This window comes from Astatotilapia calliptera, chromosome 6, assembly GCF_900246225.1.
Source record: "Astatotilapia calliptera chromosome 6, fAstCal1.2, whole genome shotgun sequence".
Classification (NCBI taxonomy): Eukaryota; Metazoa; Chordata; class Actinopteri; order Cichliformes; family Cichlidae; genus Astatotilapia; species Astatotilapia calliptera.
Window position 1 is genome coordinate 37,679,520 of NC_039307.1, and position 26,084 is coordinate 37,705,603.

Below are 26,084 nucleotides of genomic sequence, written 5' to 3' on the forward strand. Positions count from 1 at the left end.
GAGTAAAACTAAATATAAGGCACAAGAGATAACAGAGTACCAAAATAAAACAGGAAGTAACAAAACAGAAAAATACACGCTGAGTAACTAAAACTTGAAAACAGACTACAAGAAACAGAGGTAGGTAAAATCAATTGAAAATCCAAGGTGTCATGTAGACCCAGGACCATGACACAAGGACTTAAATATTACCTACAATGAAAGTAAAAAGCAAACCTGAAATACAAAACTCAAAGAACCATAAACTTTACAGAAATTAAAACAACAGGTCAACAATCCAGGACGGTGACAAAAGCAGAAACTCATAATTAGTTAATGTATGTAAAATAAAATACACCTGCCCAGTGAATACACTTGTCTAATATTTGTGTTTTAAGCAATTCCGTTTCAACCATGTTAAGTTTGAAAAAGAAATGTTTAAATGGACCTTTTAATATGACTTACTTTTATTGCATTATTTAGTGTCATTATATGTTAATTAATGCCATGTTAAACTGATTTTGATCACAACACAGTTCACCAAACACCAAACATTTCTCTCAACTCCTTCTCATATAAGTTGAATCTAGTTTGGCTGTATAACAACAAAGGAAGTAAAATGTTATTCCTTTGCACTGTTGATAAGGAGAAATGAAACTCGTACTTTGGCCTGATCCACTATCAATAAAACCTATAACCCTTTACAACCTGCCATAAAATAATATTACTGGGGACAAAAGAGGGCGAGGTAAACAGCAGGTTCCTCTTAACACCTGTTGTTCATGTGTTCAATTCAGTGTCGGTTTTCAGGTTTGGGGAAGAACAACTGTGCCGACATGGACACGTTGAATAAGATTTGTGTGGTCCTCATTCTATCCATTTTTGTTTGTGTCATCACTGGAAGTCCAATAGGTGAGTGCAGCCTGAATAGATGGAAAGAATGTTATTTTGTACCATAAACAGCTGGAAAAATGATGATGATTGTTTTCAGTCTATGCTGAATATCTTATTTTTACTATATACATATATTACATTATACTGATAATGGAATCATTAATCGGTTTTTCCAATAGTTACAAAAATCAAACAGAAATACATGGTATTTGTGTAGTTATAGATGATAAATTCTGACAATGGGATACCTGGATTAATAGTAAACATTTTGAGCTATCATTAAGTCCTGCAGGGTATCAGGCTATGCAGTGAGTAATCCATAGGTGACACCTTTTTCTACCCCATACTAAATGTACCATAAAGCTTTTTATTTCTGCTTAGACTATAGCAATGTCAAATTGTGCTGATAATGCTTGATTTCAAACTCATTTCACATTTCAGTATTTGTGTTTCAAAGTCCAGTTTAGACAAGATTGTGTTGTAGTGTGTGAGAGAAAAGCTACATTGATCATTTTAATGCCGATAAAAAAAAAATCTAGACTATTTTTAACTCTCACTGGTGCCTCAGTTCTTGTTTGTTTGTGGGAACTGAAGTAGCATTTGGATCCAATATAACTAACAACATTAAGCTTAATTTAGCAGTAAGGATCGATTCTAATTAAGTGCTTTTATTTTTCATATGTATATTTTGTTATTAATAGTATTTGTTTTTTGTTGGATTGTTTGTTTGTTTCTTTTATGTTTGTTGTCTAAAACCATGAACGTGATATTAGGACCGGAGTAGGCTACTAACAGATTTTGCAGTTTTGTGTTGGAGTAAATTATTCACAGATTTTTCCCTGTCAGTGTGTCTTGTTTGTGTCATGGAAGTTTGTTTAATGAAACACAAGCACTTGATGAGTGTCTTTGAAATGGGTTTAATTACAAGCTGCAGCTTCCCCCAGGAGGCCCCCTTCCTCTTCAAGGGTGAGACAGGGGTCTCGAACTCCAGGCCTAGAGGGCCTGCAGGTTTTAGATAGCACCCTGGATCAACACACCTGAATCAAATGATTAGTTCATTGCCAGGCCTCTGGAGAACTTCAAGACATGTTGAGGGGGTAATTTAGCCATTTGAATCAGCTGTGTTGGATCAACACACATCTAAAACCTTGAGGCCTGGAGTTCGAAACCCCTGGTCTAATGTCTCTAATGTCTAATGGTGCCTGGGTGTGCTAGTCTACCTCTAACTATTACAATACTACAATACTTAACTGTGTGGAATAAAGTATAAATCAGATATATGATCCTATCCTTCATTTAAAACTAATACCTATATATTATTGTCAGAACATGTGATCAATCCCCTAAGGTAAAATACAGTGGGGCAAAAAAGTATTTAGTCAGCCACCGATTGTGCAAGTTCCCCCACCTAAAATGATGACAGAGGTCAGTAATTTGCACCAGAGGTACACTTCAACTGTGAGAGACAGAATGTGAAAAAAAAAATCCATGAATCCACATGGTAGGATTTGTAAAGAATTTATTGGTAAATCAGGGTGGAAAATAAGTATTTGGTCAATAACAAAAATACAACTCAGTACTTTGTAACATAACCTTTGTTGGCAATAACAGAGGTCAAACGTTTACTATAGGTCTTTACCAGGTTTGCACACACAGTAGCTGGTATTTTGGCCCATTCCTCCATGCAGATCTTCTCGAGAGCAGTGATGTTTTGGGGCTGTCACCGAGCAACATGGACTTCCAACTCCCGCCACAGATTTTCTATGGGGTTGAGGTCTGGAGACTGGCTAGGCCACTCCAGGACTTTCAAATGCTTCTTACGGAGCCACTCCTTTGTTGCCCGGGCGGTGTGTTTTGGATCATTGTCATGTTGGAAGACCCAGCCTCGTCTCATCTTCAAAGTTCTCACTGATGGAAGGAGGTTTTGGCTCAAAATCTCACGATACATGGCCCCATTCGTTCTGTCCTTAACACGGATCAGTCGTCCTGTCCCCTTGGCAGAAAAACAGCCCCATAGCATGATGTTTCCACCCCCATGCTTCACAGTAGGTATGGTGTTCTTGGGATGCAACTCAGTATTCTTCTTCCTCCAAACACGACGAGTTGAGTTTATACCAAAAAGTTCTACTTTGGTTTCATCTGACCACATGACATTCTCCCAATCCTCTGCTGTATCATCCATGTGCTCTCTGGCAAACTTCAGACGGGCCTGGACATGCACTGGCTTCAGCAGCGGAACACGTCTGGCACTGCAGGATTTGATTCCCTGCCGTTGTAGTGTGTTACTGATGGTGACCTTTGTTACTTTGGTCCCAGCTCTCTGCAGGTCATTCACCAGGTCCCCCCGTGTGGTTCTGGGATCTTTGCTCACCGTTCTCATGGTCATTTTGACCCCACGGGATGAGCTCTTGCGTGGAGCCCCAGATCGTGGGAGATTATCAGTGGTCTTGTATGTCTTCCATTTTCTGATGATTGCTCCCACAGTTGATTTTTTCACACCAAGCTGCTTGCCTATTGTAGATTCACTCTTCCCAGTCTGGTGAAGGTCTACAATACTTTTCCTGGTGTCCTTCGAAAGCTCTTTGGTCTTGGCCATGGCGGAGTTTGGAGTCTGACTGTTTGAGGCTGTGGACAGGTGTCTTTTATACAGATGATGAGTTCAAACAGGTGCCATTCATACAGGTAACGAGTGGGGGACAGAAAAGCGTCTTACAGAAGACGTTACAGGTCTGTGAGAGCCAGAGATTTTCCTTGTTTGAGGTGACCAAATACTTATTTTCCACCCTAATTTACGAATAAATTCTTTACAAATCCTACCATGTGAATTCATGGATTTTTTTTTTCACATTCTGTCTCTCACAGTTGAAGTGTACCTCTGGTGCAAATTACTGACCTCTGTCATCATTTTAAGTGGGGGAACTTGCACAATCGGTGGCTGACTAAATACTTTTTTGCCCCACTGTAAATATTTTTTTTCCAGGTAAGTGAAAGATTAACTTTGAACAAGGAGGATTTCACATAATATCAGTCACTATTCCATCCATTCTGTTCCGCTGTTCCGGATATGTGGCGCGGGGGGGGGGTTTGGCTCCTATCCCAGCTGTCTTAGGGTGAGATGCAGTGTACAAACACCCTGGACAGGTCACCAGGGCTAATCACAAACAGATAATTGGCACTCACATTCATCTATCTACTGGCCTATCCCCACTGAAATCAATCAAATCTGACAAAATTTTCCACCTGCTCTATTCCAAATCAACTACTTTTTGGTTAAATAACTTTATCATAGCTAATAAAATCACGCAAAATATTATGTTCATACTATTAAAATTACAGTTACATGCCCTCAAATTATATCAAATTATATAGTTATTTTATAATATTTGTTAAATATTAAATGTGAGATTTATTTATTTACTGAAGGAACTAAAAACCTTTATAATGATGATTAAACCTCATACAGCACGTACAAAGGGTGGGGTTTGTACGTTAAACCTTGGCCCTTTGCTGATATCAGGAGCAATGTGCCCTGTTCTAATAGTCATGATGTCATGGAAATAGAAATTTCCACTTGGTCATCATGAGTGTATGAATTTTAATTGGTAACATAAAGTCACTATACATGGGAATATAATGGAAATATAATGTGAAGAGTCAATTGACAAACTAAATCATTATGGAGTTCTACAGTTGGTGTTTTCACAAACATGTCTCCCACAAGCGAACTTGTGGCACATATCCTAAACAGCCATAGCAAAAGCTTTTGTGATTGAAATGGAGGAATAATTAAACACCTTGTCATACAGCTAGTGATGTGTCAGTCGTGAACGAAACAGCTCTTAGTAGTGATGGGTCGTTCGCGAACGAAATGGCTCTTAGAGCCGGCTCTTTGACGTGAACGACGCGAGCCGGCTCCTTATCGCGAGTAGTCACGTGTTTTTTTTTCTTTTTCTTTCTCTCAGCCTCTCTCTCGCACTTTTTTTCCCGCTTCACTCTGCACGCGAGCCTTGTGCTTTACGCTGGGCAGAGGGGGGAGGGGCGGTAGTTACACTCGCAGTAGCACAGAGAGAGAAAGAGAGCAGGGACAACAACGTCACATTAGAAAGGTATAGTAATCATCCACAACTATTTTCGGTTGCAGATGATAAAGGATTCGGAAAGTGCGGATTCATGCGGGCCCATATGACAGAGAATGTGCATCTTCTTTTTGTTTTCATATTATAATTTATATTTAATTGTGTTGTGTTTTGCAGTGTTTTGTGTTGTTTTCACTTTAAATTTGTAAAAGGAAACAGCTGAAAATTTAAATAGTTAAAAGTTGAAATGTGAATAGTTGATTTTTGTATTATATGATTTATTTATTACATTTTATGTGGAGTGAATAAATAAAAGTATATTTACGGTGGCCCCTACAGACAAAGCACATACAAACTCCAAAACACGTACAAACTCCAAAACACGTACAAAACACAACAGAAGTGCTCCAGGATGGTAAGGGCAGTGTTGAGCTTTTGTTACCTAGTGGCTACACAAGCCAGGAAGTACCAACGACCAGATTTGGTGTGTGGTAGTAACAGGTAAATGAACATTTTTTTTTATTTAAATATATATGAGTGCTTGTGTATAAATACACAAACAATGCGCATATGCTTTCAATTGTGTAATTTAAGTGATCTAGGTAGCTCTGTTTTGAAGTTCAGTTAATGCTAGAAATGTGTTTGGGAGGTTCTTTGTCTCTAGGGGCCACCGCATATATTTATATATAAACATATATAAATTAAAACATGTTTTTTTTACATTAGTAATTCCTTTTGTGCATAATTTTATATTGTTGTTAATAATAAATTAATTAAAGCAACAAAACAACCGGTTGGGAGCCGAAAGAGCCGGTTCTCTAAAAAGAGCCGGAAATTGCATCACTACAACCAAAAGTGTTCATATCAAAAGGAAGACAGAGTAAGTGCAGTAAATCCAAGGAGCCAAACCAAACTGAAAATCAGGAGGGTGTCAGGCAAAGAAAATACAACCATTGTCCATATCTGAAATATTACTGCAGCAGCACCGGTGGTGCCTTTTAAAACAATGCATGGTACCTTGTAAGAGATTAGAAGTTAACACCATCAGAGAGAAGAAAGTGTTAAATAACAATATTGGCAAATCATTTTAGCACAGAAGGAACCACAGATAAAAGAAAAGCCTGGTATCAGAATGTAAACAAAGCAAAACAAAACAAACAAAATGGAAAAGAAATCTCAGTGAAATGGACATGCCCAGTTACATCTGCATATCAGCTGTTAGAAATAGTGTTTTTATGTAATATCGATAATCTGTTCACTCGGTGCTAATTCATCGGTTTTGTTTCTGAAGGTTCTTCAACCATAAATTGTGAAGCGGTGACTCCTTCTAAAAATATAGGTGAAGTCAATGAAGGATATTCAGGTAAAGTGTCTTCTTTCATCTTTACTTTATAATTTTTTAATAACACAATAATCAAACATAGTATATTCCTGTGCCAACAATCATTTAGTCTGGTATGAAATGAATAAATGCGTGATGGTAGTAATACAAGTGTCAAGGATGCACTGTGTGGCAGGCTGGGTGAGGACCCAAAAAAGGAGTGAAATGAGGGAGGCAGTTTTATTCCTGTATCAAAAATATTAAAACATGTACAAGTACAAGTATTATTAACCAAAAACGCAAAAACTAGAAACAAAGAACTAAACCTAAGAAACTGCAAAACTAAGACTGGACCAGAGAACTAGGGAGGTAACGATAGGATGAGAAACAGGAGGGAAACACAGCTGGAACAGATCTAACACGATGAGAGAGGTAGGAAGCAAAACAAAAAACAATAACACAGGACACGAGACTGTCCAAGTAAAACAGGAAACAGGAGACACACTATAAGACACAGACTGAGTGAACATAGGGGACAGAGGAAGTGAGAGACACGACTGGGAAACAGATGAATAAACACGGAGACAGAACTTAAATTCACAAGAGACATGGCAGACTCCCTCAGGGGAGGCAAGGAAACAGAACCAGGAAGTATACTGAAGAATATAACATTAACCGGAAAGCACACACACTGCGTCACACACCCAGGATTGTGACAGGAAGACTATGGCATGAAAGAAACAAGAAATACAATGTTTTTTTTCTCCTGGTCTGGAAAACTATCCATACTTACACATTTAGTGTTTATCTTGTATTCTTCATAATTCTCCATGATGCTGCAGGGGATGTGGAGAGGATAGATGGTATCATGCCAGGAACCAGTGTGAAGTTAGTGGACTATGTCTTTCTTCCCCACCTTGAGTTTCTGGAGCTGAGTTTCACACCTGGGGACAGCTTTGCAGTTGTTCGCACCAAGAAACCTCTAGATGCAGATGCTCCGATGTCTGTAAGTTTGGGCAAACCTATTTCCCAGAAATTCCATATGTATTATAAATACAGCTTATTTTAAACATCAAAAGAAAAGGAAACATTTTCAGTAACTGCCAAATTAAAGATCTGCAAGCATACTCCTATTGATTGCAATACAGTATCTTCCCATTGCAGCTGAAGACCAATATACTAAACCCTTTAAAAACTTAATGGGAGCCTTTTGTAATAAAATGCCAAAAACATATGTAAAAAAAAAAAAATGTAAATCAGTGCACTAAATAACCACAGCAGCATATAGTCTTACACATCAAAACATCCAAGTGAAATTCTGCTGCACACACAATGGGCAACACTTAAGAAATTCTACAATTATGCAACATTTTATTATAATCAGCTGCAGTTTTTATTAGATTTCATTATCTTTTTTTTTTTTATGCTGTTCGGTTTAGTTTAAACATAAATGACTCATTTGAAGGTAATCCACTGTGTTCCTGTCTTACAGAGTCCTACCACCCTGTATTATTCTGTCATGTGTGATGGTATAATTAAGGTGGGTGATATTCTGTGGTTGCAAAGTTTCAATATTTATGCATTACAAATATACATTACAAATGAAATATGTCAAATTATTTTATTTCATTTTTTATTTTACAGTACAATAACACTCGGACACTGAAAATCATAGATCTCAATGACAACGCTCCGATATTTGAAAAGAAACTGTATTCCAAAGATGTCTCTGAGGTTAGCCACTAAAATCTGTTAAAAAATGGAATGTAGACCAGTTGCATGATACATTTCTATAAATGTGAGAATCACACCTGTACTTAAGAGGAAAATTAAGAAGGATAGGATGGAACTACAAAACATGTGTTTTTCTCTGGCTGTATATGATTTAACTTTTTCTTCTTTCAGACACTTAATCTGAATGCTGAGGTTATTCGAGTGACAGCTGTGGATGCAGACGCCACCTCACAAAACAACAGAGTGACATATTCCATTGTAAACACATTTAAAATTTCTTGAAAAGCTAGTGAGAGTATGTGTTTCTTAAGTAACGTGCAGTTCTATTTACTTGTCACTTCAGTGTTAGCTGAGAATAAAGCTCTTCACTAATTTTTGTGTTTCTTTTTTTGTGCATTTTTCTATGTAAAAAAGAAACATTTTTAATGCAAATGTTAGTGAAAATTATATAAATAATTAAGCTTTCACATAAGGTAATTCATACTGGTCGTCGGTAACGTGTCTGTATTTAATCTGTCATTATAAAAAGTAACAATAACAACATGGTGATGATGTTTTGGGCTTTTGTTGCTTTTTCATAAGACACCAGCCACAGAAGACTTTGAAGTTACTGACTCAGGGGCGTTTATGTTGAAAAGACGTTTGAACTACAACGCAGTCCAAAACTACCACTTTACTGTAACGGCCAAGGTGAGTTAAAATTATTTCGAGCAACTGAACTACTTCAATCAAGAACATCTATATGATTATAGTCTTACTATCCTTCGCTGCAGGATAACGGAGGATTGAATGACACAGCCTCGGTGGTGATTAATGTAGAGGACTTTGATAACTTGAATCCCTATTTCAGCCACAGTCTGTACCAGGCCTTTATTTCAGAGAACCAAGTAAGTCTCAAAATTTTAATTCTGTACACGTAGTGTTTTAATCACAGTCTTTAAATATTAATTCTGGAAATTTTGTTTTTTCCAATATGTTTTATGTTCCTTCTGAATTTCATGTCTACAAGACATGGGGTTTTTTTTACAAACAGATTTGATTTGATTTTATAGCCATGTTTACATGATGAACACAGTGCAGTAGTAAATGCAAATAAAACTATACAAAGACAAAAAAAACAAACATGAACAAGATTCAGAAATGCTGATGCTTTCTGAGAGGATAAACTCAGCCAAAACCAGCCAGAAGTCCAGAATTTTCTTCTTCTTTTTTTCTTCTTTTTCCTTAAATTTTCAAAACATCTAGACTAACATCACAAATCAGATTTCATTTACATATCTTCACTTTTTAAATTAAACATGTCAAAATCTGTTAGTTATTTGGGGCCCATCCTAGCTGTTATAGAGTAAAATGCAAGCAACGCTCTGGAAACGTCACTGCGGCAGCTTTGAAATACAGAATGTAACTCTCGTGTGTGTTGTGTACTTCAGCTTGGATTATTCCATACCATTCAACCAGAGACAATAAAGGCACAAGATGGAGATATTGGGATCAACATGACTTTAACTTATACCATCAGTGCTGGTAAATGCTTAAAAAAATGTGTTCAGTCTTTTGTTTTACTAATACGACATTAAACCTGTGAAAACCTCTAAATTATTTATGTTTGTTTAGTTTCTCCAGACAAATATCAAAGAAACTTCAACATTGACCCCTCCAGTGGAGTTTTGTCTGTGATTGCTGCCTTCGATAGAGAGGAAATGAACAGCAGCATGATCTCTATCAGCATCAAGGTACTGACATTTTAATCTATGCATTCATTAAGAGTAAAAAGGTCTGTTGTGTCAAAATGGTTCAGTCTTAGCTGAAGGCTCATCAAAATTTAACACACTTTTTTTTAAACACACAATTTTCACTTGTGTTACATATAGAATTTGCACAAAAGTTAAGAACGTGGCCCATATGAACAAATACTGCTATTCGTTATCTAAATCTAAATATCGCTCTGCTTTAATACTCTTCAGGCAGCCCAAACAGACGACAGTATGAAGACAACTGAGACAGTAGTGTCTGTCACTGTAGAGGATGTTAATGATAATGCTCCAGGGTTTGATGAACCCAGCTACTCTGTGACACTTGTGGAAAACTCGCCTGTTGATGCTGTTCTGTTCAAAGCTCCTGTCACTGATCTCGACCAGGTAGTCTACAGTTACAATACACATATGATTTCGAGATATATTCTGTCAGTTGATGCTGTTAATAATATATAAAAACTGCATGTATATTTTCATTCACTCTCTTCATTTTCATATTCACTCCTAGGGAGGGTTTGTGGGAACCATGAGGATCATCCCAGAGTCTGCTCCTTTCTCTATCAGCTCTGATGGGACAGTCAGAGTGAAAAACTCTACAGCTCTCGACCGAGAGACCACTGAAACAATCACATTTCAGGTCATTTAGATTTAAGATAAAACAACTGTCAGTATATACTGGGTCTTAATTCATGTTTAAAAAAAACTTGAAAACTCATTTTGAGCCATTCAGTTTTAAACAGATTAAAATAATTGAAACGTGGGAGAAAAACTGTGTTTTTCAAAGAGTAAAGTTTGTCCCAACTTTCATCTCAACTTTGTTCTTCGTACTAATTTTAAAGGTAGAAGCAAGAGAGCAACATGAACCCAACAATGTTGCAACAGCACAAGTTACTGTGACTCTTCTGGATGAAAACGACAACATTCCTAAATTCACCAGCGGCGTGTATGAGGGAAAAGTGTTTGCAAATCAAACAGAGGGATTGTTGCTGGTCCAGGTTAGTGAGTTCTTCTCAATAAGACATATAACTGCATGTGTATTTTTTTAATCACTTCAATTTACTCTTTTGCTTGCATTGCATTCAATCATACCAACTCAGAAAAATATTTTTTACAACTAAAAAAGATAATCACTTTCTCATGGCATTACTAAATCATATTTTATGCATATCATCCAAAGATATTGTTTTTTGTTTTTGCTGTTATCATCTTGTGTTTTGTTTTTTAATTTCCGTGACATTTAAACTGTGATTTGTATTATGTGACTCCAAGGTTAGGGCAGAAGATCCAGATGTCGATGCAAATGGGCAGATTAAATACTCTATTGACTTTGGGAACAGTAAAGGATACTTCACAATCGATGAAAACACCGGAGAAATTACACTAGCTAAAACCATTCCCCTGCAGGAAAACCAGATTTTGGAGTTCCCTCTCTATGTAACAGCAAAAGATGGTAGATTTTTTTATTATTATTCTTATTATTGTTGTTGTTAATATTGTTGAGGTTGTTGTGGTTGCGGACATGGCTTGCCAGAATAGGTTATTCAATTTCAGAATCACTTATTCTGACATTCACTAAATCATAACTTACACACTGTGATTATTTGGCATGTATGCAGCACAACTGCAGCATATGTGCACAACTTCACCGCCTGCTTTCTTAGTTGCTATGCCTAAGTGTAATGTCATAGCAATCAATCCACTTTAGCATCATAACATTGTTACCTTGCATGTGCCAAGGTTTTTAATCTCATATGACTAATTCATATTTTTCACAGAACTTCATTGCTTTCAACAAGGCATTTTACAGTCAGTTCTGTCACCTGAGTAACTTTAAGATGGAAGTAACTACTGTTACATAATCTTAAAGTAGACCAGCTGACCTCTTAATGCCTGCCATCATTAAAGTAGCATAATATTCTTCTTCATCTGTCCTCTAGGTGGCGTCATACCTCGCTCCTCCTCAGCACAAGTGAATATTTTTGCTCCTGGTGATTCAAAACCTCAGTTTTTACAAAAACTTTACCATTTTACCATAGAGGAGGAGCAGGAGCCAGGAGTTGCAGTTCTTAAGGTATGTTTCCCAGTGAATTTGTGTGCAAACCAGTGTTTTTATCATCCAAATGTTCCTGTGTCAAATGCCAAGTTACATTTAGCTACTCACTGTTGTTGCTATAGTTAACTTTAAATGTCATAGTAGGATTTTGTCAATTCTGTATTTCTTTCAGGTTCACTTCCTTGCAGTACCTCCAGCTATTCCAGAGTTTTTAGTTACAACAGAAGGTGACAAATTCGAAATCTCCAACAGTGGTGAATTCACCACCAAGGTTAAGCTTGACCATGACGAAGGCCCTCAAAACTACTCAGTAGAAATTACCATCACTGACGGAACAACCAGTGACAGCGCCGTGGTTGAGGTCCAAGTCACTGACATCAATGACAACAGTCCAGTTTTTGCCTCCAGCTCAGTCACCAAATCTGTTCTGGAGGATGCAGAGGTAGGATTCAATGTTACTGCAGTTCCAGCTACAGACAAAGACAGTGGCTTCAACAAGGAGATCAGATATTCACTGAGAGGAGGAGAAGGGAGCTTTTCTATTGATCCTGTGTCTGGGATGGTCAGTTTGGCCGGCGCACTTGACAGGGAGACCAAGGCAGAATACAGCCTGCTGGTGGTGGCTGAAGATCAGGGTCGTCCAGCCAGGTCAGCCACAGCCACTCTGACGGTACAAGTATCTGACATCAACGATAACGCACCAAAGTTCTCAGTGGCTGAGTATCAGGTTGAAATCTTAGAAACAGAGTCAGTGGGTGCAAGCTTGCTCACCTTATCAGCTCTAGATCCTGATGAAAGTGTAAATGGAATAGTTACGTACAGCATTTTCCAGCAAAGCCCTTCATCAGACCCTGCTGTTTTTGATTTGGAGTCATCCACTGGGATCCTGCGACTGGCCCAGCCTCTGGACTACAGTGAGGCAAATATGTATACCCTAAAGGTTCAGGCCACTGATGGGGGAACACCCTCTTTAAATGGGAATGGCTCAGTGGTGGTGAAGATAAAGGACGTGAATAATAACCCACCTGAGTTCAGTAAGGAAATCAATCACATACTCATCTATGAGAACCTGCCCGGTGGTGCATCCATCCTGGTGCTGGAAGTTACTGACAAGGATGAGGTGAGTTACATGACCGGGTCCAGCTATGATAAGTTTTGGTTCTTATTTGGTCTACTGTGCAAAAAGACCAAAGTGTTTTTCCACAGTTGTACTGATATATCAGTATTTGTTCTTAATAATTACCTTTGGTTATGAAGACGTCTTATTTAACATAACTACCTTCCTTTTTAGGGTGGCTTCTCCAATGGCTACTTCCTTTACAACAATGACACTTTTGAGATCAATAAGCAGGGAGTCGTCTCACTGAGAAGAGATGTAGCCTTGGACAGAGAGACAAAAGACAGCTATTTGTTACAGGTAAATATACAACATATGTATGGATACTGAAAATTGTGATATTATATTGTCTTGCACTATTGTTTAAAACGTAATTAATACATGGCATTCTTAGATTGCCATGTATTAACGTATACACACATCAAATATTTTCTGTTTTTAAAACTTAAATACTTATAACCCAATGGTGAGCCACTGAACCATTTTTGAAATTATTACATTGGGAATAGAAGAACGAGAGGCACAGAATCAGTTCAGCAATAGTTTTCTCATTTTTTCATTATTCAGTCCTCTTTCCATTTTCTTTTTATGTGTAAAAATATAACTTTACTGTAGTTAATTTGTGCAATGTTAAAAAGCAAAAATAACAATAATAATAAGTTAAAGGGAACAAATACTATGTGCCCAGGCTAAATTTTATGTTTTTTGGTTAAAAAAAAGTAACTTGGTGTCTAAGAGCTAAAGTTAGTAGAATCCTGTGGGGGAGGTTTCAGTAACTTTCTGTGTTTTCTGTGTCTCTATTCAGGTTGTCGCAGTGGATCAGGTGACTGATGGTCTGAGTTCCACGGCTCAGCTGAATATCACAATCCTTGATTACAATGACAATTCTCCACAATTCCCAAGCATTCCTGACCCACTGATGATCATTGAAGGCGATTACTCAGTGGAAAGCCCAGGAGAAATTTTTACCATCACACCCACAGACGCAGACCTTGGGCTAAATGGAGAGGTCACCCTCTCCCTTATCTCCCCCCACCCAGTCTTTAGATTCAGAGAGGTGAGGCAAAAGGGAAAAAACAGCTGGGAACATTTTCCAACATGCCAGAATTCCGCTTTTTGTCTATTATAGCGACTGCTTTACCTGACATGATGTTATATATTGCCACACACATATTAATTCTGTTCATTTGTATTAGCGCAATCTGAAGTCTGAACCTTTGGCACAAAATGAGCCTTATTTAGTATGCAGTATAAGAGGACATAAACTTCTAAAAAAAGAAAGAAAAACAAATAAACGAACGCTTAAAACACATCAGATATCCATGGATACACCTCCACAGACAGGTATGCCGTTGGCTAGCATGGCGTTATCCATGCTTCTCCATACCCTTTCTTGTTAGGCTCAGGGTGAATTTGCTTTCAGCAGGGTACAAGTGGTGGACCTGCCAATTCTATGGCAAATTCTGATCAGGCTCCACAGACAGTGCCAGACAGTGAGTACAGGGCCCATTAGATAATGTTGGGCCCTCAGTCCACCCTAATGAAGTCTGTTTCTGATTGTTTGCTCAGAGACATTCATAGCACTGGCCTGAAGGAGGTAATTTTGTAGGACTGACAGTGCTCATCCTGTTCCTCTTTGCACAAAGGAGCAGATACTAGTCCAGCTGATGGATTAAGACCTTCTATGGCCCTTTCCACTTATGTAGAGTAACTGCCTGTGACCTGGAATCTCCACCATATTACTGAGACTTTATGAGACACAGCAAACCTTCTGTCAATGACACATGTTGATGTGCCATCCTGGAGGAGTGGTAATACCTGTGCAACCTCCGTAGAGTCCAAGAATCACCTCACACTGCCATGCTACTGATACAAGCTGAATGTAAACCCAGTGAAAAAACAGTCAGAAAATATGTTGAGGGACAAAAGGTCAGTGTCCCCCACCTGTAAAACCATTCATTCATGTTTTGGGGGCTTCTCTCCTTGTTGCTCCTCTAAAGCACCTGATGATAATTCTGTTAACACCAAAGCAGCTGAAAATGATTAACAATCCCCTTTGCTACTTAACTGACCAGATCAATATCCTACTCTGATTGAAAAAGTTTTCCTTTATTTTATTTTTATTTGGTTTTATTTTAGTGTATATGACAGAAAATAAGGAAAGTCATACTCACAATAGAAATGTATAATAGGGCCTTAATTAATTAATCAATTACAGTAGTTGTGGGCTCTACAATGCACTGTATTGGGAAGCAGCAACAAAAGTTACAGTATAGACATTGTTCGCAGTGCTGCATATTTTAGGATTGGATGGAAAAATCTGTCCTAAAGAGGCGCAAAATGATTGTTTCACTATTATGTGAGTGCTCTTGGGCTGGTTGTAGTTATGTTGTAGGTATAGTATAATTATGTTGGATGTGTGTTGCAGTTTCATGTGTTGTGTTACAGGATGGGACATTGCTGGCTATTGGTCCTTTGGATCGGGAGAGCAGGGAAACATATGACCTGACTGTGACGGCTTTAGACAAAGGCAACCCTCCAAGAGAGGTAACTACAGAAAATGCTTACAGACCCTGAAACAGCCAACATTCCAAAAAAGTTCTTGTATTTTACAAAATTAGGTCTACTTTTGGTCCAGTTGAGTATTTTCACATCAGAAAGGCACTCTTAAGTTGTACTTGACAATTACTATTGTAATTGAACTTTGGACTTTGAACACCAGAACTTCACCTCGATCAGAGTGAGCCTAGCTGACCTGAACGACAACAACCCCGTTTTCAGTTCCAGCGACTACGTCAGCACCATCCTGCTGAAAGACGCAGAGGAAGGAAAGCTTTTGCTCACGCTGTCTGCTACTGACAGAGACACCGGGAACAATTCTCTCGTCACCTACAGGTCAGTTCAGATGGACAGGACGCTTTTGGAATGTGACTGCAAAGTCATTTCACCTTCTTTATGTAACAAATTGAAAGTTGGAAGGCTTTGGGAAATTTCAGGGACTCTGCAATTATGTTTTTTTGTAACACGATAATACATTACAAACTATAAATACTACGAGTGTTATTCTTTTTTGGGCTGTTTTTAAACGAACTCCTATCTTTATGATTCTGACTTTTCTGTTTGATTCTGGTTTCCTTATATCATTCTACTTCTCAACAAAAACGACTCTACAATATTAGAGAAAAAACACTCAAACAATCAGGCAATCCCTGATAAGCAAGCACCTGGTTATGGTGTAAAGAACACATTCAAGGAGGTGCAACCATCTGCTACATAGGAAGACAAGGACAAAAAATCATACTATGGGAGAGAGGAGTTAAAAGTTAATGACATGAGGTAGAATGGTAAATGGCCTGTATTTATATAGCGCTTTACTAGTCCCTAAGGACCCCAAAGCGCTTTACATATCCAGTCATCCACCCATTCACACACACAATCACACACTGATGATGGCAAGCTACATTGTAGCCACAGCCACCCTGGGGCGCACTGACAGAGGCGAGGCTGCCGAACACTGGCGCCACCGGGCCCTCTGACCACCAGTAGGCAACGGGTGAAGTGTCTTGCCCAAGGACACAACGACCGAGACTGTCCAAGCCGGGGCTCGAACCGGCAACCTTCCGATTACAAGGCGAACTCCCAACTCTTGAGCCACGATCGCCCATGTAAATGCATCGTGAGTGAAAAGAGGAGAGGAGGAATGCTCAGTGCATCATAGAAAAGTCTCCCAACATTCTAGCAACTCTGCAATGGCAGAGTTCAGGGTTACCTGATCCAGCTCTAAGTATAGGTTTAATTGTCTGTGTAGTAAAGACCTGGTACCACCAAAGTGAATGCTGTTGCAATGCAGTGACTGCATCGTCACGCCAGGGCATGTTTCAAAATGGTGCTCTATGTGAGTGGAAAGACCGGGCAGGTGAGAAACACATCTCCAAAACGTTGTTGCAATGCAGCAACATCTGCTCTCTGAGCCTGTGTGAGATGGTTGTCACAATGGAGTGAGGATGGAAGCTAAATTTGGCACTTCTGGCCCCAACTTCTTTCTTTCCTTAAATCGGTTCGCCAGAGATGGATTCAGCCTGTCTTTATGCTTTCAGGAGGCTCAGGTGATATGATTTGTGTGGCTTGCTTGATTTGGTCACAAATCTGACGCAGGGCTAAGAGCAATTTATCTCCCAGTGAAAACTGTCTGAGTTGTAAATGTTGTAAAGTCACTGCTGACATTCCTGGGCCTGGAACAAATTCTCCCGTGACAACCTGCGCAACACTGGCGCACATCCCCTCAGATGTCCAGCTACTAAAATTGGGCAATGATTTACTCCAGATTTTTATCATAACTCTGGAGTAAATGGAAAATAGCCTGGAAAATAAATTCCCGCCTGCTTTTAGGCACCAACAACTAGGCGTGCTCTTCCTGTGTATGAGTCTCATGACTAGGGATGGGTACCGGTGTCCGGTGCCATGATGGCACCGGTTCTGACATAAACGGTAGTAACCAGACCGAAAAGCAGCGCACATTTCGGTGCTTTTTTTTCCTGAGCTGTGATACACTTCTAGCCAATCATTTTACGTTTCCGAGGATAGTAGGCGGGGCCAGGTACGTACGTTCTGTTAGAGCAGAGCTACAGATTAAAAATGTCCAAGGCGAAGCGGTCAAAAGTCTGGCTGTACTTCACAGCAAAATATGCAAACTCAGCAGCAACAAGTGCTTTAAGCTGATACTGTGATACTGTCAAAGGAGGTAACACCAAGAATCCGATGAAACACCTGGCGACGCATAGCGTTTTTTTTAAAAGCCGAGAAATGCGCCGTATTTGATGGCAGCAGCAGCCGTTCTTCTCTGTTGTTCGCGTGTAATTTACGCTGAGTAGGCTAACCACGTTATTACATTAATGCATGTAAGGTGAACTAGCAAACATCATCATAGCTACATGCGGCTGTCTTCTTGTTTGATGGCAGATGCTCCCTTCACCCTGGCCAAAAAGGCTAAAATGACCAAAGAAAAAGAGGGAAACAGCTAAACATGAGAGGTTTTTGGACAAAGTTTGTATTTTTTCCATTGATTAAGCACTGCTTCCAGCCAAGAGTGATACCATATATGCCCCATAGCTGCAGAAAAGGCTAACATTGTTATCTTTTTACATAAAACCAGCTGAATATGAGAGGTTTTTGGACCAATTTTGTGTTCTCCATTCTTTAAGCACCGGTTTGAGCACCGTTTGAGCACCGGCACCGTTTCAAAAGTACCAATTTGGCACCGGTATCGGATAAAACCTAAACGATACCCATCCCTACTCATGACTCACTCAATATAAACTGTCACTCATTACAAAATACAGAAATTTCAGTGCTACATCAACTTTGATCACTTGTTGAAAGGCTGAGCTCAGACTGTCATCACTGCTCTTGTGGGAAATCTTTTGTGGAGCAAATCACCGGAGCCAGTGGGCTCTCACGTGAAGGCCCCACCATTTCTTCTTCCCCAGAGTTGGTGTCTGATGACTTCGAGGTAACAACTGAGCACAGCACAGGCATACATACTTCTGTATGTTTCTCCTGGGCTGGGTGAGGGTGTCAGAAGGCTGGTGGTGCACATCATCTGCGCAGCTTCCACGAGTGGACATTCTTGGCAAATGTTTCCTGGCCACCCACACGTCCAGCACTCCTGCCCTAACTGTCATGCTGCTCCCGGTGGGCAGGGCACAGCATCCATAGCCACAGCAAAACATATGTGTGCAACCAAAGTCCACAGTTGAATTAAGTAGATCCAGCATGTTCTTGTTTTCAGCTGAGGGAAGCATGTATTTTTTTTCTATAGTATTGTATAGGCGGAAGAGTCATTGTGTACGTGAATATTTTTTTGTTTGTTTGTTTGTATTTAATTTTTTTATCTATTAAAATGCATGGATTAAACATATTCCAAGATAGTTTAGTGTTGTTGTATGTTGTTGTAGCAGGAGTATTTATTAAGGTTCCTTAAATGTATTTTTTTCATTTTTGCTGTTTTAGTTTCTCTGGAGAAGGTTCTCCATACTTGGACCTAAACACCCAGACTGGGAATGTGACTTTGACCTCTAAATTTGCTGATTTAACAGAAGATACCGCACTGGTGCTGACAGCTGTGGCCACAGACCACGGCCAGCCCCCTTTGAGCACCACGGGTCAGTCTAACGGCTCTTGGCATCATTGGTTATTTGAGCTTTATTTTTTGATTTAACTGTAAACCATAACATCATAGTATGCATGCATTTTAACCTTCCCAAGTTTAGAAATAAATGCATTCCTGCTTTGTATTGGGAACAGATTGATAGGAAAGGAAAGAAGTAAAACTGAAATGTTACAGCCCTGCATGGGGAAAATGTGAGGCATAAACAATCTAGAGTTGTGTTTTTGCGGAAAATTCATCTTCAAAAACAGACTGTGAAAAAAAGGAAGTTGACATGAAGAGATAACAGTCTAACGTTACAATTTACAATTGACATTTAAAGTGACCTTGAAGTGGTTTAAAGTGACCAATGTAGCAGCTTTAAAGTTTACAGTATGAGTGAAATAAAGTGACCAACATGAGCAGGATTCCTGAGTGTAGGATTGTCTATAGAGCAACATCTGTATTTACAAAGGCAGTGGTATCAAAGGCTGTTGAGGTTGTTGGGCTTGACAGAAAAGTGTAACTCTGTGTTATCTGCATAGTAATGGTAGGAGATTCCATTAAAACCATTAAGTAGGTGACCCAGTAGTCTGTCAAGGGTGGATTGGACCACCCTTGACTGCTGCCTAACACACATAGCACCTGACCCCTATGGTGCCTCGTGCTATTGGTGGAATTACAGAAGGGCAGGCCCATGACTCCTCTAAGGCTGCACCCAGCCAGGCTCCATGAGCAAAGGGGGCAAACAGACGCTCTTCCTTGAGCTCCCTTCTCAGCTAATTGTGCCTCCACTCTGGGGGTGGGGACACAATAAGCTTATCCCTGGCAGGGTAAACTGGTTCCTTGGTTAATATCTTCTCATAGGTGTCATCTGCAGTATGTAGAAATGTGTAAAAATGTTTATGAATAACTCAAACACTGGACACATTTGAAAAACGTATGTTTAGACATAATGCTATATTTTATTAGTCTTCAGTTCCAGTCACTGCTTGATCAGGATTAGGAATAAATTAATAAATAATGATTTATTGGAAGTTAACATGATTTGACTTTAAAAGCATCTTTTCACAATGTTAACCAATTCAGTTCAGTTCAGTTTTATTTCTATAGCATGGAAAATTATTCGACTCAGCTACGAATTACACAAAAAAATCGACAGAAATTTCAGTATGTACTAAGAAATCCTAAATTTTGTATGGACCGTTAAGTTTCTAAAAATTAACAAATTAATTGTTCATGTGAAGATCCTGTTCGATGCATTTAAAAAATTAGCTTCACCTGTGTGGGAGTTTAACCCATGAGCATTCTGTGCTATAATTTCCCTGCAGCTCGTGTTGTGGTGAATCTACACATTTCCAGTCTGACTGAGACTGTGGCCTTCCTGAGCTCCTCCTATAACTTCAGCCTGCCTGAGAACCAGGAAGCAGGGGTTTTGGTAGGCAAGGTCACTGCCTCCTCAGGAAGCAACCTTTACAATGTCACGTATTCGCTGAATACACACAAAGACCTGTTCTCCATAAACCTCAGTGGAGCTATCTTCACCAAAGCACAGCTCGACAAAGAACAGCAGGAATGGTACTTCTTGGAAGTGGAGGTTGTGGACACACGGAATCCACCTACATCAGCAATGACGACGGTATTGACTTTAACAAAAATGAGCTATTTCAATTCAATTCAATTTTATTTATATAGCGCCAAATCACAACATAAGTCGCCTCAAGGCGCTTCATAAAATTCACTGATTGCAGAGGAACAGAGGAAGGGAACAGAATTAGATATGTTAAGGTATGTCAAGATGGCACAGCAAATGTGATCTGGTGTGTCTACAACAGACTAGCATAAAGTTTTCATGAAGTGTTACTAGAGCTCCTTGGCAATCCAAGCATGACCAAATACGTGTCCTTGTATTTTAAATTTTAATTAATTAATTGTAAAGTAATCCTTTGAGTTTACTTGTAGTGTTATTAACATGAGATTAGTCTCAAAGTCAGGAAATTTATTATTACAGTAGCAGAGTGAACACAGCAGGGATAAATACATACAGCATAACCTAACTACAATAATACTATACCAAAACAATACTGTAGTACTGTATTGCAGAGTTTTGTTTTTTGTTTGGTTCTGTATATCTGTGCATATGTATATACACAGATATGATACAAAATACAGTTGATGGGAGAGAGAGAGAGAAGTCTAGCAAAAACTAAATGCTTCATAGTGCAGTGGACAGTGTTGCACATTGAGATATGTACAGACCATGTGTGTATCCTCATGTTCATTTCTGTTAGACATAGTAGACTCTGGAAAAAAAAGGCATCCAAAATCTCTCCTGGGTACGGCAACCTGTCACTGAAGGAGCTTCTTAGTGCTGCATGAGGTGGGAGGTGTTCTCTAACAAGGATGGTAGCTTAGCTACTGTTCTCCTGTTGCTCACTGTTTCCGTTGAATCAAGAGGTTATCCCAGCATAGAGCTGGCCTTCTTGATCAAACTGTTTAGTTTCTTTCTGTCCCCAGCAGAGCTACTGCTGCCCCAGCAGACTACACCATAAGAGATGGCTGATGCCACCACAGAGTCATAGGAGCTATACCTGCACTCCAAAACACCCAAGTCTCAGTAGGAGATACCAGCTGTTTCTGTAGATGGCATTTGTGTTAGTCGTTAATAACCATGTACTTATGAGTCCATGATCTCAATATCCGTTCCATGGATGGTTTCTTCTGAAAGTGGAGGATGTTTGGCGCCTGCAAAAGTCCTTGTTATACCCATGGGGGACATGGCCAACAACTGAGTCATCAGAGACTCAAAAGCAGTTAGCCGAGTTGTAGAAGTATCCGGTGCATATAGTGAAAAGAAACGGATCCAGGACTTCTGCTTGTTGGTCATCTATACTGCCGGGGAGCCCATCACCAACACAATTCTCGATCTATATGTACTGAGGCCTGTTGGTAAGGTAGTCCAGAATTCATGTGGTGAGGTGATGGTCCACATCTTTGTACTCCTGCCATGATTGTGGGTATGATAGTGTTCAAAGCAATAGGAAAAGATATACTCAGTTATGCTGATATACTCAGCTATGTACTGGAGGTCAGGGGCAGCACACAGGCAATGTAGTGGATAAGTGTGAAAGGAGTTAAGGTGGGATGGGCAGTCACTAGAATGCCAAGATGATGATGGTTGTGGCAGTAGTTGCTGCACTGGGAGCAGACCCGGCAGATGATGAATCTGCCTTATCTGAGTTTACTCACCGTAATCCAAACAAGCAACAGAAAATTCTGTTTCTTAAAGCCCGAGATTGAAGGTGTTTTCCCCTCCCCCTCTCCTCAGCGATCTCTTTACAACCTTCATTTCTTCCTTGATTCCTCACTTGAGCGTGGACTTGATTCTCCTTTTCTGCTTAAGGGCAGCCTTGATATTATGAGTGATCCACAGTTTATTGTTAGAGAAACAAAGTACAGTCCCGGTGGGTATGGCATTATGTACACAGATATTAAAGTAGTCCATAATGCAATTGTAAGGTCAAATACCTACAGTCATTCAAATCATGCTTTACTTATCGCCTTGTTTTTAAGCTCTAGGCAAGGTTACCCAAGCATTAAGATAGCCAAAGACTCTCATTGCCGTCTAATCATTTTACAAACTAGAGGAATGTGACATTGAAATGCTTTAAGCATTGCACAGAAATTCTCTTCAATGTTTCTTTCTGTCTCAGGTTAGAGTTCAGGTGAAGGATGTGAACGAGTCACCACAGTTTCCCCCAGAGGTTTATAGTGCCTCTGTATTCAGCATCGCCCCCTATAAAACTCCCGTCATCCAAGTGAAGGTAAACACACCCAACTTTTTCAGTTTCCATCTGTCTGGAAATAATATAATGGTTCTGCGAATGTTTGCCTCCTTTGATTTTATGTTTACATAAAAGGCATCTGCTATCATGCAATGTACTTTGAACTGAAATCCACTCAGTAATCTGTTCATGGTTAATGTGTCTGTGAGCAGCAATGAAACACACCACATCACCAGGAATCAGAGAAAAGCATTCACAGCAACACTTCCTACATCTTCCAGTATGTCAAGTGTCCTGGCTGAGTAATCACCAATGAAAACACTAAATCAGTCAGTGTGACGTGTGCACTGCCAGTAAACACAGCGACAAGAAACATCTAGTGAAGTTAAAAAGATACGTCAAAGATGAAGATTTATGCTTAAAAATGTAAAACTAAAAGCTGTTTCTCCTAAGTGGAACGAGTATTAAGCTTTTATTGTGTATTAAATGAAAATACAGCAATATTATTGGCTAACTGTGCTTAGAATATAAAAAGAACAATTTGCAAAAGAATGACAGTTATTACAAATTTAAATAAATTACATTGTTAAAACTGAAGCATAAATGATTAAGCAGCATTATACTGCTGTCACTCACTGATGTGCAGCTAGTTTGGATAACTTAGTTTTAGACTTTTGGTTTAATCCAGTAGCTCACAAATTAGTATCAACTACAATCGACTACATTAGTTCATAAAGGTTTTAAGTGCTTTTTTTGCTCTCTACCTCCAGGCTTCAGATCCTGATGTTGGAGATGTGGGGCAGCTGGTCTACAGTTTGACAGCAGAAAGTCCTTATTTTGACATTAACCCATCCTCAGGTCTGGTCTATGTGATCTCAGCAACAGAACTGGCTGGACAGACAGCTAAAATGGAGGTGAAGGCCACTGATCCCCACGATCTTCATGCTACCGCTGTAGTGGAGGTGAGTGTTTAAGACCCCCCCGCTTTCCTGTCCACTCTGCTCCAACGAATAAAGGCAAAAGTCTTTATTAATAATAATTACACAAAAAAGAACTGATAGCTGATTTTCATATGCATAAATACAAAGTATTTCCTTTTAATTCATCTTCTTGTTTATTTTGTTCAATAAAACAGGTTAATAAGAAGTTAAATTCCAAGTTAAATTAATCTCTCTTCTGCCCCCAGGTGATGGTTCAGGCAAGTGCAAGCAGCTCCAACGTTGTGACCATCTCACTTAATCAGCCTGCTAACATTGTGGAGAAGAAAGTTGAAGATTTATCGACGTAAGACAGGTTTAGCTGGTGTTAAAGATTGCTTTCTATAATCCACTTCTGTTACTTCTAATAGATTTTTGTGTCTCCCAGGTCTTTGGGCAAAGTTCTGGGCTGGACTGTGAACATCGTTCAGGTGTTCAGCGCTAACGATGGATCCACTGGCACCCGAAACCTGAGAGTTTCTGTGAGGACTTTGGTCCGTTTCTTTGCTGTAGATGGAGGGGAGGTTGTTTCCTCTGAAGCAGTCATAAAGTAAGAGACTGACTTCTAATGTGTTCTACATCAGGCCCATCTGTTAGACACTCAGTATTGTTTTGCTTTGGTTTTTAGCAAACTTGCCTGAAATTCATTAGTCTGAGTAATGTTGATTTTGAGTAATTTTCCAGAGGCACCTACCATTTTGACCAGTTTGAAATCTAAACCTGGTCTCATAAAAATTAACTTCTATATTTAGATATAATCAGGGAAAGATCACCTTGGTGAACTGTGTAAAAAGGTCATGTGACAGATTTCTTTTGACCTCTTGCTGTCTGATCCACCAGGAAACTGCAGAGCCAATCAAATGCTGTGAATGCAGAGCTGTCTCAGTTGTTTGGGGAGGAGCTTCATTTTGATGTTGAGATGGTGGACCCTTGAGGGTCCACCTCCAATCAGGTGCTGGTCATTGCTCTGGGCGTCCTGTTTGGGCTGAGCACCCTGGGATTGATTCTTGCTGTTGCGTTTCTCATCAGGTGAGATTGCAGTGTTTCAACTGTTGCTACACATTTTCTTCAAATTGGTTAAATTGTTTTCTTGGCTCAAAAGCAGACAATAATTGTCCAAGTGGACAAAAAAGAAAATACTGCCGCTTCAAATTTGTAATTTAACTCATTATTTCTATACTGTTGTTTTTAAAAATGGTAAAGTTTACCAAAACAATTTGTATATCATTCAATTCAAATCAGTTTTATTCATATATTGCCAAGTCACAACAACAATCGCCCTGATGTGCTTTATATTGTAAGGTAATAACCCTACAACGTTAGAAAGAAACCCCAACATTCACACGACCTCCTATGAGCAAGCACTTGTCAACAGTGCGAAAGAAAAACGCCCTTTTAACATGCAAGCAATACCAGGCCAGACCTCAACTGGTTTGGAGTGGAGAAAAGACACACAGTGATTTAAAAAAAAAAAAGTATGAATATATAGAATAAATTAACCTTATGTTGAGGTTTTTTTAATTCTCTGCCTGGCATCAGCTGAACTATTTCAGTACTTTGTAGAGTTTGATAACTGTTTTGCGACAGCTGTTCAAACTGCAAATAGTACAAATAATTTTGAGTCTATATTGCGTCACCTTAAAGATCATATTGAAGATCCCCCCTACCCAGGGGGAAATTGCACCCAAAAGCATAGCTTCTGGGATCACTGGAATGTATTAAGCCCTCTACTGCAACTTCACAGTGGGATTGATTTATGTGTTTATCCTGACAGGTTCCATAGGAAGGGGAAACATCAGAAGAGTTCAGACAAAGAACATCTTACCAAGAACGAACAGTCTGAGAGTTCCATGTAAGATGTCTAAGAAATTAATTTTATATCACAGTTGTGTATGTCAAGCATTTTTTAAATGTTGTCTTCCTGTTATATTTCAGAAATAGTTCTCAAAAACCTTCACACACCTCTGAACAGGTACATTTTACCCAAATGTAATCCAAAAACCACAGTTTGCTTCAGCTGCTGCTGATCGGTGATTTGTGTTACAGAAAAGCTCACATGAGTTTATTGATTGATGTGTTTATCCTGACAGGTTCCAGGGAAAGGGGACACATCAGATTCCAGACCTTCAAGTCCGTCGTCTGAGTCTATGACCAGCAGCCACCATTTCTGAGCTGAAAGTGTTTCTACATGACATAAGAATCAACACCATAAACCAGGGGTGTCAAACTCAAATACACAGTGGGCCAAA

General features: G+C 39.3%; 1 protein-coding gene across 1 annotated transcript; it reads left to right on the top strand.

Moving 5' to 3' along the window:
* Nucleotides 1-769: 769 nt before the first annotated feature.
* On the top strand, nucleotides 770-26,084 carry LOC113024751 (protocadherin-23). The gene is made up of 30 exons (XM_026172051.1): nucleotides 770-891; nucleotides 6,241-6,312; nucleotides 7,113-7,276; nucleotides 7,763-7,810; nucleotides 7,915-8,004; nucleotides 8,176-8,262; nucleotides 8,587-8,694; nucleotides 8,778-8,891; nucleotides 9,435-9,528; nucleotides 9,619-9,737; nucleotides 9,969-10,142; nucleotides 10,267-10,395; nucleotides 10,598-10,753; nucleotides 11,028-11,208; nucleotides 11,696-11,829; nucleotides 11,984-12,931; nucleotides 13,103-13,228; nucleotides 13,734-13,985; nucleotides 15,377-15,475; nucleotides 15,651-15,823; nucleotides 18,938-19,089; nucleotides 20,405-20,712; nucleotides 22,787-22,897; nucleotides 23,629-23,820; nucleotides 24,045-24,142; nucleotides 24,224-24,385; nucleotides 24,676-24,864; nucleotides 25,610-25,687; nucleotides 25,771-25,807; nucleotides 25,926-26,084. Exons 1-27 carry the CDS (start codon nucleotides 816-818, stop codon nucleotides 24,767-24,769), a joined length of 4,461 nt encoding a protein of 1,486 aa, XP_026027836.1. The 5' UTR covers nucleotides 770-815; the 3' UTR covers nucleotides 24,770-24,864; nucleotides 25,610-25,687; nucleotides 25,771-25,807; nucleotides 25,926-26,084.